We start from the raw sequence: 21,666 nt of genomic DNA, 5'->3' as shown, positions 1-21,666 counted from the left end.
GCTGCTCCCATACTGGGTGCAATAATTACAATTGTTAGATCTTCTTGGTGGATAGACCCTTTAAGAATGAGGTAGTGCCCTTCCGTATCTGTGACTACAGTCTTTAGTTTAAAATCTAATTTATCTGATATAAGAATCGGTACCCCACTTTCTTTTGAGGCCTGTTGGCATGAAAGATGATTCTCCATCCCTTCACTTTCAGTCTTGATGTATCTTTAGGTTCCAGATATATCTCTTGCAGATAGCATATGGACGGGCCCTGTCGTTTTATCCTGTGCCATTTTATGAGAGCGTTTAGGCCATTAACCTTGAGAGTGATTATTGAACGATATGTTTTAACTGACATCATGTTGCCTGTGAAGTCCTTGTCTATAGATTGTCTCCATAAATTTCTATTCTATGTCACTCTTGGGTTCTTTCTTCTTTTATAGAACCCCCTTAATATTTCTTGTAGTGCTGGATTGGTGGTCTTGCTGGTCTTGGAAGCTCTTTATCTCACCATCCATTCTGAATGTCAGCCTTATTCAATAAAGTATTCTTGGCTACATGGTTTTTTTTTGTTTTGTTTTGTTTTTTGTTTTTTTTTTTTCCTTTAGTGCCTGAATATGTCTTGCCAGCCCTTTCTGGCTTGCCAGGTTTCTGTGGACAGGTCTGACATTATTTTGATGGACTTTCCTCTGTATGTAAAGAATCTCTTCTCCCTAGCTGCCCTTCAAACATCTTGTCTAAATTTATAGTTCGTGAATTTTGCAATCAAGTGTCTGGAGGTGTTTCTGGATTTGTTGATCTTGGGGGGTTAACTTTCTTCCTCTAGGACCCAAACACTTGTTCCATTCCTCAGATTGGGAAAATTTTCATCCAGGATTTGTTCAGCTTTATCTTCTAGTCTTTTTTCTTGTTCCACCCCCTCAGAGATCCCAATAATTCTGACACTGGAACATTTCATGGCATCATTTATTTCCCTAATTCTGTTTTCATGGCTTCTATGCTGCTTGGTTACCGTAGCTGTTAGAGTATTTAGATTAGATTCGATCTCACTGATAGCATTTTTAACTTCTGCCAGGTCAGCTCTCACTTCCACCCTTAGAGGTTCTGTATTGTCACTAATGGTTTTCTGCAACCCTTTGCCGAGATAATTGTTACCCTGAATTCCCTTTCTGACATACTGTTTATGTCCATATCCAATAGTTCTGATGGAGAGGGCCCATTCTCTGAATTTTTCCTCTGTTGGGTGTTCCTCCTCCTAGTCATTTTGGTGAGAGGTGGTTGAGGGGATGCATAGCTGAATATATCTACCATGATCCACACAAGGTTCACCCTCTCCTCTGATGTCTTCTGCCCTTGTAGAGATCCAGAAGTGTATAGTGTTACATCTCAGGCTAATTTTCTGGGTGTTCAGAGTGTTCTGATAGATAATTAGCTTACTTTAGGTGACTGGTTGAAACAGGGTCTCCTACTTCTCCTTCATCTTAATGATGAATGATCGGTGCTCTGTATTTTTTGAAGGGTTGCTTTTCTTTCTTTGTGCTTGTTGATGTTCTACATAATCAATGTCACTGTGTTTAAGAATAGAAACCTGAGCCTATATGAACAGAGTTTAGCATTATCAAATAAATTATTAATTTGCTAGTAGCTATGCAAATGATAACTGGACATATGTGATTAGCATTTCTCAGAAAGTATTGTGATTAAAATTATTTCACTTAACAAATGCATGTTTAGCTTTTTCTGTTTTCTAACATGTTTTTGTATAAACATATATTTATTTATGGTGTTTTATAAATGGCTTCAATCTTGGCAGATTTCAAGTTTGGTTTTTTTTTTTCAATTTTTTATTTTTTTAAATTTCTTTTCACTGTACCAGAATTCATTGTTTATGGACCACACCCAGTGCTCCATGCAATACGTGCCCTCCATAATACCCACCACCAGGTTCACCCAACTTCCCACCCTCCGTCCCTTCAAAACCCCCAGATTGTTTTTCAGAGTCCAGAGTCTCTCATGGTTCATCTCCCCTTCCAATTTCCCTCAACTCCCTTCTCCTCTCCATCTCCCCATATCTTCCGTGTTATTTCTTATGCTTCACAAATAAGTGAAACCATATGATAATTGACTCTCTCTGCTTGACTTATTTCACTCAGCATAATCTCTTTGAGTCCCTTCCACGTTGCTACAAAAGTTGGGTATTCATCCTTTCTGATGGAGGCATAATATTCCATAGTGTATATGGACCACATCTTCCTTATCCGTTTATCCTTTGAAGGGCATCTTGGTTCTTTCCACAGTTTGACGACCGTGGCCATTGCTGCTTTGAACATTGGGGTACAGATGGCCCTTCTTTTCACTACATCTGTATCTTTGGGGTAAATACCCAGCAGTGCAATTGCAGGGTCATAGGGAAGCTCTATTTTTAATTTCTTTTTTTTTTTTTTTTTAAAGATTTTATTTTATTTATTTGACAGAGAGAGAGAGATCACAAGTAGGCAGAGAGACAGGCAGAGAGAGAGGAGGAAGCAGGCTCCCTGCGGAGCAGAGAGCCCAACACGGGGCTCGATCCCAGGACCCTGAGATCATGACCTGAGCCGAAGGCAGCGGCTTAATCCACTGAGCCACCCAGGCGCCCCTATTTTTAATTTCTTAAGGAATCTCCACCCTGTTCTCCAAAGTGGCTACACCAACTTGCATTCCCACCAATAGTATAAGAGGGTTCCCCTTTCTCCACATCCTCGCCATCACACATTATTTCCTGTCTTGCTAATTTTGGCCATTCTAACTGGTGTAAGGTGGTATCTCAATGTGGTTTTGATTTGATTCTCCCTGATGGCTAGTGATGATGAACATTTTTTCATGTGTCTGATAGCCATTTGTATGTCTTCATTGGAGAAGTGTCTGTTCATGTCTTCTGCCCACAGATTTCAAGTTTTATTTGGTGCATTAAACTTGTATTATTTATCTATCACATTTGCCCTAGAAGTATATTGGTACCTTAACGTTTAATAAAGATTATTCTGACCAACTGCTTAATCACATGAGCAGGTGACTCTATGGCATATAGAAAGTGATTTTAATAATAAATTCAAAAAGTTTAGACACACATATTTCATATTTCTATTTTTTTTTTAAGATTTTATTTATTTATTTGACAGACAGAGATCCCAAGTAGGCAGAGAGGCAGGCAGAGAGAGAGGAGGAAGCAGGCTCCCCGCTGAGCAGAGAGCCCGATGCTGGGCTCGATCCCAGGCCCTGGGATCAGGACCCGAGCCGAAAGCAGAGGCTTTAACCCACTGAGCCGCCCAGGTGCCCCTCATATTTCTATTTTTGATGTAAATGAAATGTGTATTACAAAAACAGTAAATAGACAAATGATAAACAAAGACTACTTGTAATCCCATTGTAGAGATAATGACAGTAACATTTTGATGTATTTCCTTTTGGTCTTTTTGTTGTTAGCTTATATGAGTACATATTACATAATTGGGAGTTATAGTATATATATAGTTGTGTATGCTAGATACCTCCTTTATTCTTTAGAGTGCTCCCCTGGGTAATTATTTTAATATACTGTAGCATTTGATTTATTAGTAGTTCTTCAGAAATTTTTCTGCTTATTATCTTAAGCAAAATTGATCTATCGTTTTTTAAAATGCTTTTTTGGTCAGGATTTGGTGTTTATGTTCCACAAAAGCACATGATCTATATGTGTATATATGTAGGTACTGTGTGATGGGTTAAGTAGGTTAGGAATTACAGGTTGAAAATCTGAAAAAGCTAATATTTTGAAACTGTCAGCTAGATTTATGTTATTAATATCTTTTCATACTTCTTTGATGATTTTTAGGATTGGTTGGTTTTTGTTTTACTGATCTCAAGCAGTGAGTCTAAAACAGCATGATATTTCGCTTTAGTATGTACTAATGTATGATTCCTCCTATATAGGGGCATTTACCTATATAACCACAATGCTATTATCACAACCAAAAAAGTTTCAGTAATCCTTCAATATCATCTATTTCCCATTTCATATTCAAATTTCCCCCAATTACTCTCCAACTTTCTTAATTGTTGGTTTGTCCAAATCAAGATTCAGATAAGATCCAAGCCTTTCATTCGTTTTTTTGAAGTTTCTTAAGCCTCTTTTTAACTAGAACAATCCCCTCACCTTTGCTGCCTTGGCTTTTTTAAAAAAAACTGCATTCCCCCATGCAGTTGATTTGTTGAAGAAATGGTCTTTGTCCGGGGCGCCTGGGTGGCTCAGTGGTTTAAGCTGCTGCCTTCAGCTCAGGTCATGATCTCGGGGTCCTGGGATCGAGTCCCGCGTCGGGCTCTCTGCTTGGCGGGGAGCCTGCTTCCTCCTCTCTCTCTCTGCCTGCTTCTCTCCCTACTTGTGATCTCTATCTGTCAAATAAATAAAATTTAAAAAAAAAAAAAAAAAAAAAAAAAAAAAAGAAATGGTCTTTGTCCTATAGGATATCCCATACTCTGTATTTGACTGATTACTTCCTCATGGTGTCATTTAATTATTTTACTCTCCATTGTACTACTTGGACTTAACTATTTGGACATTAGATTAGGTTTGGTTTTTGATCATATGTGGTAGCGAGTACTTTTTGATTCATTATATCACGAGGCCTTTAGTGTCTGTGTGTTCCTTCTTTAGAGATACTATGATGGATCAAGTGGGTTCCAGTGGAATGGGTACTGGTAGTTGCATGTGTATGTGTATATATATTTTTTAAAATACATTTTTTAATTTTTGAAATTTCTACTCTCCATGTTCTATTTATTTTGATTTGGTTTTCCCCTGAAATTCTCTCTTTCATCAAGATTTCCATTTTTAGCATTGCGTTATAATTTTTAAATGTTATATTTAAATGTTATTAAATGTTATATGCCCTTCTCAGTATCAATTCAATTTGTGTTCTACTTCCTTTATTTATAATGATTCTTTAGTGATGCCCTTTCTTGTGTTTTTAATATTTAAAAATTTAGTTTTCCTCTTAGATCTAGTAATTTGTACTGGATTTCATTTTTTTTTAATCTTCATTTTATTTATTTTTTCAGTGTAACAGTATTCATTCTTTTTGCACAACACCCAGTGCTCCATGCAAAACGTGCCCTCCCCATTACCCACCACCTGTTCCCCCAACCTCCCACCCCTGACCCTTCAAAACCCTCAGGTTGTTTTTCAGAGTCCATAGTCTCTTATGGTTCGCCTCCCCTCCCCAATGTCCATAGCCCGCTCCCCCTCTCCCAATCCCACCTCCCCCCAGCAACCCCCAGTTTGTGAGATTAAGAGTCATTTATGGTTTGTCTCCCTCCCAATCCCATCTTGTTTCATGGGGGGGTAGGGGGATAGGAGAAGAGTAAATGGATTTCATTTTTTAAAGTTAGTGTCCAGTGTAACATGAAAAGAAATACATGTCAATTCTTCTGTAACTGTGCCAAGGTAAAAATGGGAAGGGAGGGCATGTTCTCATCAGGGCACACTGTTTGATATTATTATCAATGCCTGATCACATTATTTAAATCTAGATTATTTATAGTAAACATGTCAGAGAAACCGCCCACTTTAATTTTGATTCTGCCAGTTTTTATTATATGTAAAACATGTTTCCTTTGTAACTTTTGGTGGCTTGGATTCTCTTGATATTTTTATGGTATTACAGTATAATAATGATAGTTGTGAAATTAGGGGCAATTCCCAAGACCACGTACAAGTTTAATAATTTGTTAGAAGAAATCACAGAACTCACCAAAGGCTGTTTTTCTCACAGTGATGGTTTACTATAGTGAAAAGATATAGACTAGAATCAGGCAAGAGAAAAGATGCATAGGGCATAGTGCAGGAAAGTTCTGTGCATGGAGTAAAAGCTTTCTTCTCATGGTTGAGTCATGGACGGAATTGATTTTCCTGGTATGATGTGAGTCAGTGTATGTGGAGTATTGCCATCAAGGGAATCCAAGCCTTGGTGTCCATAGTTTTTTTTTTTTTTTTTAAGATTTTATTTATTTGACAGACAGAGATCACAAGTAGGCAGAGAGAAAGGGGGAAGCAGGCTCCCCGCTGAGCAGAGAGCCCAATGCAGGGCTGGATCCCAGGACCCTGAGATCATGACTTGAGCTGAAGGCAGAGGCTTAACCCACTGAGCCACCCAGGCGCCCCCGGTGTCCATACTTTTTAATGGAGCTCTGTCACATAGACATAATTGACAGTTCCAGTGGCTAACCTCCATCTCTAGTCCCTCTGGAGGTTGAGCTGATGCTGAGTGACCCAGAGTCTTCACTATAAATCACATTGTTAGACTATCTGGCATGGCCCAAGGCCCCCATGTAAACAAAGACGCTTTTATCAGGTAAGAATTCAAAGAGCTTAGAGGTAAACTCTCAGGACCTAAGGGCAAAGGGCTGACTCTTTTGGGGCAAGATTAAATTCTTTACCATGGGATATCATTAATATTTCATACCCTTCCTTTTGCATGCATTTGCCTAATATATTCTACATCATATTCTTTTTAACCTTTAGAAATTGGATTTTGGCATCTCTCTGGTAAGCAACATGTTTTAGGATTTTTATGTTTTTATGCCATTTTGAGAGTCTTTGCCTTTTAGTAGAAGAATTTAAGTTATGTATATTTATCATAACTGACATTAAAACCTTTTATTGTTGTATCATATTTTTTGGATTTCATTTTACCCTTTGTGCCATATAGACCATGTTGGTTATAAATCTTCCAGATTTGGAAGAAATGTTTTTATTTTTAAATTCTGTCATAGCTTGTCTTTGACTCCTGTTGTGTATTATAACAGTTTAGGGCATCTTTATTTCTTAAGCTCTTTCCTTTTTCCTGATCTTAATTTAACCTGAAGTTAGCTACTGTTTTATTTTACCTTTTCTTTTTCATGTTATTATTATGTTTTTAAGATTTATTTTTGTCTTTTGCATTTAATTTTATAACATATTTAGCATAGTTAATTAAAATTTACCATATATTCATATACACTCAATTGGCTTTAATTTTTATTGCCAGTCATTTTATATTTCATCTTTTCTATATCTGAATTTTTATTTTGAAGAGTGTTATATATGTTTTGTGCTAGAGCTTTTGAATTCTTGCATGTCCGGAAATGTCTGTTGCTTTCATACATGAACAACCTCTTGGCTATTAAGAGAATTGTTTTCTGAATTGATCCAGTGTCTTTTAGTGTTATAGAGAGAAATCCTAAGCCAGTGTAATTCTTTATTATAAAGAAATTGTTTTCCTCTCCCCCTAAATGGTTTAAAGATATATTTGTTTCAACTTGAATTAAAAAAAAAAAAACAAAAACACACACACACACCTTTTCAGGATATATTAGAATATATATCTTTATTCATTTTTCCCCATGCTTGATAAACTTTTAGAATCTGTAGACTCATATCTTCAGTTTTTAATGCTTTGTTATGTCAGATATCATTTATGATTTATTTCTGAATAACCTTGTGTAAAAATACTACTCCTTTCTTTCTGCCCTCCTGTGTGGTACCAAGCATTTTTTCTGTTTTCAGTACACTGCTAAGTTGCCCAGTAGTTGTATGCTTCAACTGGTTTCCTTCTGTTTCCTGCTATACTGGATGTTGGGAAATGTGGTCTGTAAATGATTGGAAAGGGAAAGGAGTTGTTAGAGGTAAGAAAAATGGGAGAGCAGAGTTATAGTCCTGAAGATAGTTATGAAAAAATTAGATGTTTCTTGTCAGAACTAGGCTCAATAGAGATGACAGAGTATAAATAAACACCATTCTCTGCTTTTTTGATATCATCTGTGTTCTCCTTGAAAGGACTGTTTCATTTGCGTCCAAGGGTGTTTTTCCATCCATTCTGGTCAGGTAGACAGTATGGCTTTTATATATCTTTAAGTTTTTATGCTACTGTCAGTTTGCTTTTCCCTGTGTATATCCATAAATATTTTAATTAAAACTTGATAGGTATGTCTGATATAACTTATCTGCCAGTGTTGACCTCAGTGTGTTTATTGTAGTTATTACTTTACTATATCCTGCTAAAATATGACCAGCAACTTGTGTTACTTTTCTTTGGCAGTCACTCTGCCATTCTCTTCATTCCTTGAGGTCTTGATAAGCCATAGTTTCTTATCATTTACTGTTCAAATGAGTTCTGGCAGGCCATGGTGATGTTTGTGGAGCTTTTCATATCATTAAAGGCTTTCTTCAGTTCCTCAGTGCCTTCTGATCATCACCTTTGTTTTGGTGACCATTTCCCTGACTGTTCCTTGAGCTTATCACTTGACTGATCTCATTCTTTTTATTGGCAAGTCCAGCATTAATCACTCGCTTCTTTTAAGAACAATTGTGGACCCAAATGGTATGAATTACTTTTATTTATGTTATACTAAAGGGTACCTGTGAAAAGAGACCAGAGCAGAGTAAATAACACATGTTGCTCAATGTACAATTGACCTTTTTTCTGTTACTTTCATTGTTGCTCTTTGAGGCATTGTAAGCCATAACTGATTTTTTGCCACATTCAGTTGTGTCTACTGATATATGAAGGTTTTATGCACGTGTGGTTATCAAGGATCCAATATCTAATTGAGAATCCTTTATACCCTTCAGTGTTTTATGTAACAGTTGTAATTATTTGATTATTTATTGTTTTTTTTTTTTCAATATAACTGAGGAAAGGATTCATAGGTCACCTAACCTACTTCAAAGTAATTTATAAAATTTTGTCACTCTCATAAAAATTTGGTAGAATAAGAAGTAGGAACTAAATGTTTGAAAAGCTTTCTACAGATTTAATTTTTTTTTTTTTTAAGATTTTATTTATTTGTGAAAGAGAGACAGAGAGAGAGACAAGCAGGTGCACAAGCAGGCAGAGTCAGAGAGAGAAACAGGCTCCCTGCCAAGCAAGGAGCCTGATGTGGGACTCGATCCCAGAACCCTGTGATCATGACCTGAGTTGAAGGCAGCAACTTAACCGACTGAGCCACCCAGGTGTCCCCAGATTTAAATTTTTAAGACACCTTATTCTAACTCTTCTTAGTCTTCTATTTTAGTAAGTATTGTTTTCAGAGTTTGGCATATAGGCCAAATTAGGCCATAGCCCATCTTTGTACAGGCCAGGAGCTAAAGATGGCTGTGTTTTTCAAGGTTTATTTGGGAAAGAAAAAAAAAGAAGTAGAATATGTGATAGAGACCCTATGTGGCCCACAAAGCCTAAAATATTTACTGTGTGGTTCTTTATAGAAATAGTTTTCTAGTCTCTGACCTAGTTTGAGTATTCCTGTCTCATAGGCTAGTGGTAATATAGAGTGGCTAGAGTATGTGGATCACAGTGTACCTGACGTAAATCCTTATAGGCATTGCCTATACACACATGTCATTTCGTAGTGCCTCATTTAATAATGGCATTGTATAAATGTGTAGACAAATACTTTGAATTTTTTAATTGAAATCTGCAAATCTGATGTCCACATTAGAGATAAATAAAACAATTTCAGTGAATCAACAGGCAGTCTTTCTATAGTTCTGATTTTTCTTTAAATAGAACTTTTATATTCATACTTTTTTGGTTTCACAAATACAATTTTATGGTGTTCAACTGCTTCACATATTTAAGTTTTAATAGATTAGAAACAATAACAAACCTGTGATCATGTACCAAGTTGCTTATTGAGTTATACTATTTAAAAATATTTTTTGAGAAAATAAAAGGTCAAGGAACCAGACACTTAGTTATTTGGTTTAATTTTCTGGAAAATAGGATTGCCTTTATCAGATCCCAGTGTCTCTTGGTCCTCATGCTTGGCTGACAGCTTGACAGTGACTCTGCTGTGGACATGGGTGGCAGGAAGCTGCTTTGTCAGCAAAAAAGAGCTGTAAACTGAGCTGAGGGGAGCCAGGCTTACCTCGTTTTGACCTGCTGATCAGTGATGGGTTTTGCCAGCAATAGAAATGTGACTGCCTGATTTCCTTTAATGGTTTTAACTTAGAAGGCAACATTTGAAGCAGGGCTCTATAAGTTGCAATGTCTTATTGCCATGAAAGAACCTTAGGCAATGCTCCCGTAATATGAAATGTGTGCCCCACGTTCTTTTGCAGCAAGATTATCAGAAAATTATACCAGCATTTAAATGAATAGTGTGAGCAGTGTTTAGTTTAGCTTTTTTTTATTTGGGCATTTTTATCTCCTTTCTTTAAAGATAGGGAAGTTATTTTCCATTTAATGTAACAAGTTCAAGTTAAATTTAATTTTGATATGTGGAAACATTTTATGTCACTATCACCACATAATCCAAATTTGAAACATTAAACAAAGAACTTTTTTTTTTCACTTGTGAGTCAACCGAGACAATTAAGAATGTACTGGCAGTCTTTTTTCCCCCCCAAATGTATTTCTTTTTCTTTCTTTGAATGTGTTTCTCTAATAGAGAAGCAGTCTGTTTATAAATTTCAAACAAAATTTGAAATTGCTCTAAAAGAAAGGTATTAAAAAAGGGCAGGACTAAAATTAGAAAGTAATTAAAAGAAGCAGAAATGTAGATGTTATTAGGCATTGAGAATATTTTTATAGTGCATTTGAGCACTAACTTTTACCCAGGGTTTTCTAATCAGTGAGTCAAAGGAAACGAAATTGTGATTGATTAAGGAGGGCATGTATTGGATGGAGCACTGGGTGTTACATGGAAACAATTAATTATAGAACACTATATCAAATACTAATGATGTACATAACATAATAAAGTAAAAAAAATTTTTCTTTTTGCCTAAGCAGACCCCCCCCCCCGAATAAATCTATCACTCATGACTGATGGGTTGATGCAGAACCTGTAAAACCCTTTTAAGAAGAGTTTGACAGGGCGCCTGGGTGGCTCAGTGGATTAAGCCGCTGCCTTCGGCTCAGGTCATGATCTCAGGGTCCTGGGATCGAGCCCCGAATCGGGCTCTCTGCTCCGCAGGGAGCCTGCTTCCTCCTCTCTCTCTGCCTGCCTCTCTGCCTACTTGTGATCTCTCTCTGTCAAATAAAATCTTTAAAAAAAAAAAAAAAAAAAAAAGAAGAGTTTGACATTCTTTATGAATGTTGGAGAATAGCTATATCAGAGTGATGTTAATTTCATTGTATTGGCTGTAAAGCCATGGAGTTATACATCTTACATTTGAAATTTTGCTAAACGAAGTTATGTGAAAGAATGAAATCCTTGGTGTTTAGCAGCTATTATTTTAGAGAGAGGTATCATTTGCAACTGAATGCAGTTCAGCTAACATAATAAGTCTATTATTTTCATTCTACAGATGTGAAAAACAGGCTTAGCCAAGTTAAGTTTCTTGCCTATTCAATACAGGGAATATAGGGTGAAGTTTTTTGTTCTGGGATCAGACAGCGTGAGTTCAAATTTGGGATTTGGCTTTGTGATATTGGTCAACTTGTTTAATTTCCCTCAGCCATGGATTTCTTCTCTGTGAAATAGAAATAATATTAGAACATACATCATTGACTTCTTACCAGATGAGCAATATGCATTAGAAATTTATCATTGTGCTTAATTTATGGTCATGGCTCAATTAATGTTTGCTTTGCTAGTTTTATTATTTTTATTATGTCAGAATTTTGAATTTGAAATTATATTTGGTCATTTCATTTTGAAAATTTTCTTAGTGCTTCACTTAGGTAAGTCTGATTTGCTCTGTTTAAAACCTACTCTACAGTAGGTAAAACATTTTTTAAATATAAATTTTTAAGTGATTTTTAAATAATGTTTATCAGAACCATGCAGACATGTCAATAATAACAAAAACTCCAATATAATTTGTATATCCACAACTTGATATATTGGTAGATGTTACCAGATAGTTCTTGAGAACTTCCAGGAAAATCATAAAAGAAATGGAGAGAACATGAATAGTATGTGTTTTGCCATGTTATGTCCAAGGCTGAAATGGGATATTTTGAAGTTGGTATACTTTAAATACTAGTACTTCTGTTTTGCAGATAGTGAAACTGAGAAATAAAAATGACTTTCCTATGGCCAAATATCAAAGATACTAGTTAGTTATGTCTCACTTTTCTTTTTTAGTTTAACTGTTTTTAACCACTCAACCTTGATGATCAGATGATTCAGTATATGTATTATTGTACTATTTTAATAGTATTAAACTATGAATAACATAGACTGGTGTCTCCTGGTTACTTTGCAGAGTTTTTGCATGTTTGTGCTTCTTTCCAGCAGTGAAAATAATATGACCATTTTTTAAAGTTGTTTAAAAATGTCATTTTGATGTAATGTCTTCCCACCCACTAAAATAGCACACACTTTAACTAGATGTTTTTTCTAGCTATCCATCAAAAACTAGAAGCGGATGGAACGGAAAAAGTGGAAGGATCCATGACGCAAAAACTGGAGAATGTTCTGAACAGTAAGTTTTGTCCTACTACCCAAAACTATTTATGGACTTTATAATAAGCTTTAATATAGTTCTTGGAACTGGTTTCACAGAACATGTATGAGTTGCATTTTAATATTTATTTCTAAATAGTAATTATTTAATAAATATAAAAGGGGAATAAAAAACATTGAAAATGAGCATTCTGTTTTGTTTGCATTTTATTTATAAGAAATCATAATTTGAGAAATAAGCCAGTATGTTTCTAAGAAGTAAAACTTGCTACCATAAAAGAGACTGGTATATAAATAACATTATCAAAGAGAGAAAAGTGCTGAAGCAATAGCCAGGATTGCCATTGACCAGAACCCTGAAACTTATCTTCATATATCTAACAGTGTTAAAGCAAATATTATCAGCTCCTGGAATGACAGATACTAACATGTCATTGATTTATCTATACCATGTCTTTTTCCAAAGTGAATTTATGGCAGCTTCATCTTTAAGAGTATTTCTAACAGTGAGACATTTTGTAAAAATTGTATGTCAGTAAAACCTGATATATACAAAGTTTTGGGTCCCACCCACTTGCCTTGTATCTTTTTTTTTTTTTCCTCCTGACATTCTAGTTCTCAGCTACTGATCCTAACGATCTGGAAGAAACTCATCAGATGAATCAATTCCTATTTTAATATTAGCAGCTTAAAATAACATTTTCCTCTTTCACTAATATAGTAAACATCTGATAGAGAGCAATAGTCCCCAGGGGAATCACCCTGTTTTTAAGTATAAGTATAGCAAATGATTTCCCCATGAAATAGGGTTAAGAATAGCTAAAACATTTAAGAACCCTCACATCAGGTATTTAGTGATTTTGTGAATGCAGGATTGTGATATTGAGTTAGTTTCAGACTACTAGCTTAATTTATTCCTTTGGTAACTTTCTGAACTTTTTTTTTTTTTTTTTTTTTTTTTTGTAAATATCTGTTATTAAACCCCCGGGATCCCTGATAAAACATTTGTTGGAAAGAAGCTTTAATCTGATGTGGACTTCCTTTGCTAGAATATGAGTACTTTGATTTCATCCTAAATTTATGAGTTTATTAGCACTTTAAATAATCTTCCCTCTGGTGGTTGTGGTGGTGGGTTGTTGTTATTCTGCCTTGAGATTTTGCCTTGTTTTCTGAGAACCAAGTCACCAGCTTAGATAAAATTAATATATTCTGAATTCAACTCAAATAAACATTTACTAAAGCTATTTCTATATTGGTATAACCAGACATTTTAACGTCTTAGGTATTTCTACCCAGGGATACTATTTTCACTGGAGTATTTGTCATCAAATCATGGTATCTATAAAAAATGATATTTTAATAACTTTAAAAAGAGTGATTTATAAAAACAAGCTGATATTGTAATAAAATTGTTATATCAGTAAAAGAAAATAGACACTTATTAAGGTTTGGAAAAAATTAAGATCTGTGTTTTGTGTTAGGTTTAGCATAGTGTGTGAAAATAATTTTTTTCTTCTAAGGAGGAGTTTAGGAAATCCTCCCTTGGGACTAAAATTAAAATTTTAATAAAATTTTAAGGGAAATTATTTTACTTCTATTCTTTATAACCACAAACTTTATTTAGACATGTGTCATATTAGCTTTATGGAAGTTTACTATTCTTCAGTAAATTGGGGCTAAATTCGTCATTTCTTTATGAGACTCCACTTCAGGATTTTCTGGTGTAAAGATTTTTCTTAAAATGTATTCCTTTTTATAACACTTTCTTTTTCTGGAAACATTCTTTTTTTTTTTTTAATGCCGATTTGAGTGGGATTTTATTTTATTTATTTTTTGTTATGTTATGGTATGGTAGGTTTGATGTAGTGTTCCATGATTCATTGTTTGTGTATAACTCCCAGTGCTCCATGCAATACATACCCTCCTTAATACCCATCACCTGGCTAACCCATCCCCTCACCACCCTCCCCTCTAAAACCCTCAGTTTGTTTCCCGGATTCCATAGTCTATCATGGTTCATCTCCCCCTCCAAATTACCCCCTTCATTTTTCCCTTCCTTCTCCTAATGTCCTCCATGATATTCCTTAGGTTCCACAAGTAAGTGAAACCATATGATAATTGACTTTCTCTAGAGAGCTTGACTTATTTCACTTAGCATAATCTTCTGGAAACATTTTTTATGAACTTGATATTGATGTTTGCTATCGTAGGATGAGGTTTTGCTAATTCAGGTCAACATGACAGACATTTATTTAATTGTGTAAAAGTACCATGTTTGGTTCAGTGTGAGATACAAAGATGGAAGACACACGGCCCGTGCCCTGTACACATATCCTTTGTCCAGGTAGGTGTATCATAGTTTGTAAGCTGGAGAATCAGGAAAAAAAAAATTATAGAGGGGCACCTAGTGGCTCAGTTGGTTAAGTGTTGGACTCCTGGTTTCAGCTCAGGTCATGATCTCAGGGTCTTGAAATTGAGTCCCACATCAGGCTCTGTGCTCAGCGTGGAGCCTGCTTAAGATTCTCTCTCTTCTTCTCCCTCTGCCCTCCCACTCCAGCTCATGTGCATGCTCTCTCTCTCAAAAAAATTACAGAAGTACTATGGAAAATTTAATTTCTTTTCTTTTGGGAAGGAAGGAAAGAATAGATGAGTTTGAATGTAGTTTAGTTTGCTTAGATTATTATTAATGCTTTAATCTTATATATAATTATATACCAATTTGTATGTTTTTCCTGAGTTATTTTGAATGAAAGTTTTAAAAATTCAAAAGGGCAACCTTTTTTACTTTAAGTTTCTAAAGGTAATGTCGACTCTAAGAAACTTAGTCCATTTTAGTCAGAATATATCAATATTGATGCCATTCATTGAATTTTTTTCATTTTCCTTGATATATGTTTTTTATATTTGCCTTTGAACCTAATAATTCCTTCTTGATTTCAAGCCAGGGATGAAGGGATAACTATTCATTTATATCAAATTCACATATCCAACTCTATGTCCTTACCTATTCCAGGAGTATAAAATAGTGCTCTCCAATAGAAGTTTTGCGATTATAGTTATTGAGCACTTAAAGTCTAATTATATTGCTGAGGAATTGATTTTTTAATTTTTTAAAAATTTCATTTAATTTTAATAAATTTAACTTTAAATTGAAATAGCCATATGTGGCTAGTAACAACATATTAGATAGTGTAGGTATAAACAATAAGTATTTATAGTAGCAGCTGTGGTGGTTAATAGTTAAAACTTCTGGAGTGCTCCCTAAGGGTCAGGTATGGCTTCAGACATTCTTTATGTATTTAGTTCTCTATGGGGCTTGTGCTGTCATATCTGTTTTTTTTTTAAGTAGACTCATACCCAGTATGGAGCCTAATGGGGTCCTGAACTCACAAGCCTGAGATCAAGACCCAAACTGAAATCAAGAGGTAGTCACTTAACTGACTGAGCTACCCAGGCATCCCTGTTATTTCCATTTTATTGACAAAAAAACTGAAGACGAGGGAGATTAAATGAGTTATCTAAAGTGATATAAGTAGTAAGTGGCAGAGCTGGGATTTATATCTAGAAACCTGGCTTCAAATCTGTACTTTAAACTGCCAACAGAGCTTGCATTTGTCAGGCGTGAATTTCAATCACCACAGTTTGGTTAAATACACTTGTCCCACAGCAACGTAATTGAGATTTTAATTATCACAGTGTATTTGTCAAAACTGCATAAAGTACAAAAGTGGTAGCTAGTTGTTCAGTCCACAGGTCACTCCGTAAATAAGAGATGTTAGAGATGATCAGTGAGCACTTACCTCTTTTCCTTCAGGGTCTGTCTGTGACTGGTCACTATACATATATTCACACACAGACAACAAAGCATATAGTTGTGTGGACTCCTTGTCCCCCAGACATAAACTCATATAGCTTTTTATACAAATGAATAATCAAAAGAGGGGATTGACCCACAAAGATGAAAGTACATTAAAAAAAAAAAGTGGTAACAGTGTAAGTGAAATACAAGTCTACCATGACTGGAGTTAAAAAAGAAGTAGCTGTAGGCACTGCTGCTATTCGGGAGACTCAAGCTGTACAGCCAGCGGAACTGGATAAAGGTGAATTTATCAGTGGAAATGAGGAAGAAAAGAATAAGACGTCATAGGGAAAGTGATGCTTAAGGAGCGCTCAGACGCAATCAATGACATTCAGAGTGCAAAGGATAAGTTTAGAAAGGAGAATGATAATTTACCAAAGTATAGAAAAGATGCTTGATACATATTATAAATGTTATGATGAATAAAAAGCAAGCAATCCTGTTTTTTTTATACAAAGAAATAGAACAGTTGTATTTTCAGTGTTTCTAATATTTTAAATCATAGATTACTAAGTAAATACTGGTTTTACTGTTTTTTCATTTTCTTACTCAGTATGACCAACAGTAAGCATGTTTTTAATGGTGCAACAATTTTTATAAGTCACAGAACAATCATAATTTTTGCATTACTTATTAAGTAATGGGAAATTAAGCTTGGTTTCAGCTTGCATAGCCATTTATGTGGTTCTGAACACTGTGCCAAAAGGGGCTTGTACTGTACTGTACCACCTCTCTAATTAGAAGGAATACTGGATGCTGATTAAAAGGCTTATTTTTAGTCCTTGCTCTGTAAGCCTTTATTGAGCACATGTCAGTTCCATCCCAAGGATATAAAGATAGTAGTTATGCATTATTCCTAAAGCTTATAGTCTAATGGAGAACACAGGTAAGCAGGTGATTAAATTATGGTATGATAATTGTCTGCTGGTGGTAATCATGGGGTGCATCTGGAGCCTACACAGGATGTATCTCATTGAAAAGTAGAGTGAGAGACTCTCAGGACACGGTCATGTGAGCCTTCAGAGGTGAGGAGGAAGTATGTAGGCAAGCAGAGGTTAGCATGTGGGCAAGCCAACTGGATACAGGTGTCCCAGACAGGGAAAGCCACATGAGGAGGAAGCTCCTGACTTCAGGGAAGAAACCTCCTGCAGTCGAAGAACCAGGATCCAGTATGGTAATGTGGAAGTGTGAGATGTAGGACTGCGAGGTAGATGGGGGTCTGCTCAGGATAAGCTTTCTTTCAAATTCTAGTGTAGGGGCGCCTGGGTGGCTCAGTGGGTTAAGGCCTCTGCCTTCAGCTCAGGTCATGACCCCAGGGTCCTGGGATCGAGCCCCACATCGAGCTCTCTGCTCCGCAGGGAGCCTGCTTCCTCCTCTCTCTCTGCCTGCCTCTCTGCCTAGTTGTGATTTCTCTCTGTCAAATAAATAAAATATTAAAAAAAAAATTCTAGTGTAGTAGAATTTGTATTTATTTTGAAGACTGTTGGTGATCCATTGAGGGATTTTAAATAAAGAAGTGACATTACGAACTTTTAAAAGAATATTTTGCCATCTATGGAAAGAACCTAGATGTCCATCAACAGATGATGGATAAAGAAGCTGTGGTATAGGGTTAGGGTTAGGGTGTGGTATAGGTATACAACGGAATACTATGCAGCCATCAGAAAACCAAAATCTTGCCATTTGCTACAATGTGAATGGAACTACAGGGTATTATCCTAAGTGAAGTAAGTCAGTCAGAGAAAGATAATTATCATATGATCTCATTGATATGGGGAATTTGAGAAACAAGACAAAGGTTCATAGGGGAAGGGAGGGAAAAATGAAACAAAATGAAACCAGAGAGGGAGACAAAACATAAGGGACTCAATCTAAGGAAACAAACTGAGGGTTGCTGGAGAGGAGGGAGTGGGAGGGATGGGGTGACTGGGTGATGGACATTGGGGAGGGTGTGTGCTTTGGTGAGTGCTGTGAATTATATAAGACTGATGAATCACAGACCTGTACTCCTGAAACAAATAATGTATGTGAATTAAAAAAATGTATTCTGCCATCTGCATAGAGAATGGATTAGGAGAGAACTAGAGACAAGAAGATGCATCAGATAGAAGTGCTGAGGACTTTTAACCAAAACAGAGGTAATGAAGGTAGAGTGAATGGCGAGATGAGGGATTTAAGGAGATGAGAAAGGCAGTGTTTGGTTACCAGTTTGCTGTGGCAAGCAGGAAGAAAAGTAGTCAGTGATGACTTTCAGATTTCTGGCCTCAAGCAGAGCAAGAAGGAGCAGGTTTGGGGCCTGAGGAGAAGAGTAAAGAAGTAAATACTCAGTTCAATTCAAGTTTGAGGTTCCTGAGGATTATACCTATGAATATCTTTCTGGCTCTCACTATCTCCTAATTGTGTGTGTCACACTGAGCAAATTGAATAACCTATCTTTGTTTCCGTTGCTTGCACTATAAAATGGGGATAAGAATACTGACTGTTTTAGGGTCATAAACAAGTTTAAGTGGATTAAGAAATAATACATCTTTTTGGAATAATTAAGAAGAACATAGAAGACTTACTAAGTTTTAAGAATAGCACCTAGCATAGAGTAGGCATTCCATATGTATGTATGTCTAGTATGTCTTTATGCTACCCACCAAATCTTCCCAAAACTTTTTAGGTTATAAGGGATCCATAGAGGCTAAAATGTTTTTTTCTTCCTCCACAGCATCTTAATTCTTTTCTTCCTCTTCCTCAGTTCTTGCCAAAGAAAAGTGAACTGAGGGTCTGCGAGTTGATCATTAAAACATTCATATTAAAGCTATCTGCCTAGATTCACAATCCTATTCCTGTACTCCAAGTCCCCTAAAGCTGACATGCTCGAGATTATCGCCCTCCTTAGCTCTGCTGCCAGGGTTCACTCAAAGGGAAATCCTCAGGGTTCCTCTTAGGAACTGAGTTGGTCCCATAGGACGATGCTGGGATGTCACAAGGAATGCTCTCATGAGATCCCCTTAAAATAGCCAAGGCTGATTGAATTATCTTTGGGATGGTTAAGAATAAGGAATTTCTTTGTGATGAGTATTTTTTTTAATTATTATATGTTGAGGAAAGTATATGTAAAGATTAGTCTTTTTTTAAAATACATTATTATTGACCCTTGCCATTTATTACATCCCATGACTTATTTTTAAACTGGAAGTTTGTAGTTCTTGATCTCTCTGACCCATGCTCTCAGCTTTCCTCCCCTCTGGCAACCACCAGTCCATTTTCTGTGTTGAGGAGTCTGGGTTTTGTTTTGTTCTGTTTTGTTTTTTAGATTCCACATATAAGTGAAGTCATATTGTATGACTTCTTTCATTTAGCATAATACCTTTCATTTGGCATAATACCTTCAAAGTCCATCCTACTGCAAATGGCCAGATTTCATTCTTATGGCTGAGGAGTATTCCTCTCTGTGTGTGTGTATGTGTGTGTGTATTGTGTGTTTATGCATGCATGTGTCTTCTCTCAAGATTAGTCTTAAGCTAACTGACATCATAAGATATATATGATTTTGGAGTCACCAACATAGACATGGTATTTGAATTTAACAGGATTGAATGATTTGACCCAAATTGTATGTATAAAATTAGGAGAAGAAAGACAAGGTCTTAAACCACTAAGGAATATTGAACCAAGTTTGTAAAAAAGGAATTAACTTGGTGGTATGCTGGTAAATGCTTAACAATTGGCATTCCAGAAAAGAAAAGAAAAGAAAAAGAAAACTAACCTTAATATTAGCATTCCCAATGTATAAATTTTCCCATCATGAATGATTTCAAGCTATCAACTTGAGATTACTGGATGGAATTTGAGGAAATGGGAATAGTTGGCTCTTGGGAGCAGTATGGAACTTTTTTCTCATTCCCAAGATTCTAGTTCTCTGTACTTTGGGTAGTGCTATAGAATTTCAGTGTCAAGTATGGCTCTCTAAACAAGCATGAACTTTTGGTTATGATACTATTTGTGTAAAATCATTATGTTATAGATGGCAGCATATCTGCCAGGTTACTGGGGACAGTATCTGAAATCTGAAATCTGTTGAGAGAGACTGAGACACATAGGGTGGGTTATTAGGTCTCTGTAATCCTGGCTTTGCTATGAATTTAAGTGTATATTTTAAAGTTATTCTAAATTGTTAGGTACTTTTTATTAGGTACCTAATCTCATTCAACTTGCCAATTCCTGGAATAAATTGTGTTATGGTGTGTGTGTTGTGGGAGCACTCCTTCCATTTACCTTTGTCGCCAAACTCACATCAAGTAGAGAGTGTAGGTTAAAAGTCACTTCTGTCATCTATAGTCTCGGTGTCAGTGCCTTGAAAAGGACCAATAGGGTCACCTCAAAATAAGAGAAAGTATAATGCTTACTTTAAATAAACATACTTGAAATTAGAGGATATCATTAGAATTTAGAATTATACAACTAGTTTTCCTAGATGACAGGAGTTTCTGATACAATTAATTTTTTTTCATTGTTAAGGATATAAGATCAATAGGGAGATTGGGTTTGACTAGTTAGTGTGCAGTGTGATTGTGTCTTCTCTTCTCGTCTTTTTTTTTTTTTTTTTCAGCTCTGTTGAGATATAATTGACATGTAGCATTGTGCAAATGTAAGGTATCCATCAGGTTGGTTTGCTACCCTTGTATCTTGGAATACGATTACCTTAGCATTAGCTAACCTTAGCAGAATAAGCATAAGCTTACCTTAGCATTAGCTAACACCTTCGTCACATCACATAATTCTGTTTGTTTTTTGTGGTGGGGACATTTGGGATTTACTCTGAGCAGTTTTCAAGTATATGATGTATGTTGTTAACTATATTCACAATATTCATAATACTATGCACTAGATCCTCAGAATGTATTTCTCTTTTTACTGGAAGTTTGTAGCCTTTGATCAACATCTCTGCATCCCCCAACCCTCTAGCCCCTGGTAACCACCATTCCTCCCTGTTTCTATGACTTGAGGTTTTTTTGTTTTTTGGGTTTTTTTTAGATTTCATGTTTGCATGATACCATGTAGTATTTGTCTTATTTCACTTAGCATAATACCCTAAAGATTTATCATGGTCTTCTTACACTGAGAAAAATTTTATAGCTCTTGTTGACCTGACTATGACAGCGGCAGCCCAGTGTCTTTATAGCAGCCTTGCTCTTGGTGCTTGCTGTGCATCTGTATCTAAGACCATGATAGTCACAGTCCAATGAGCTGGGGGTGTTGTGACACCCCTTGTGAGGAGAAATGACCAACTTTCAGGTCTAGAGTTGCCCAAAGCAGGATTGGTTCTGCAACCTGTAAGACCTAAGTCATGTTTTTCACTACTGTTCTGCGAGTACACACTGAGTGTTCAAACTCCTGCCAGTGGCCTTAAAATTGGATATTCT

The 21,666-nt window shown here is 36.0% G+C and overlaps 1 protein-coding gene across 8 annotated transcripts in view; it reads left to right on the top strand.

Annotated features, from left to right (window-relative positions):
- Positions 1–21,666, top strand: part of EXOC2 (exocyst complex component 2) — a 297,739-nt gene that overhangs the window by 89,781 nt on the left and 186,292 nt on the right. For all 8 annotated transcript variants that reach the window (XM_046004926.1, XM_046004927.1, XM_046004920.1 and 5 more), the window contains one exon: positions 12,332–12,412. In XM_046004926.1, coding sequence (XP_045860882.1) covers positions 12,332–12,412 — 81 coding nt within the window. The remainder of the gene's footprint in view (positions 1–12,331; positions 12,413–21,666) is intronic.

The sequence above is a fragment of the Meles meles genome, chromosome 5 (assembly GCF_922984935.1).
Source record: "Meles meles chromosome 5, mMelMel3.1 paternal haplotype, whole genome shotgun sequence".
NCBI lineage: Eukaryota > Metazoa > Chordata > Mammalia > Carnivora > Mustelidae > Meles > Meles meles.
The sequence above is the reverse complement of the archived record's forward strand: the minus strand, read 5'-3'. Positions and strand labels throughout refer to the sequence as shown.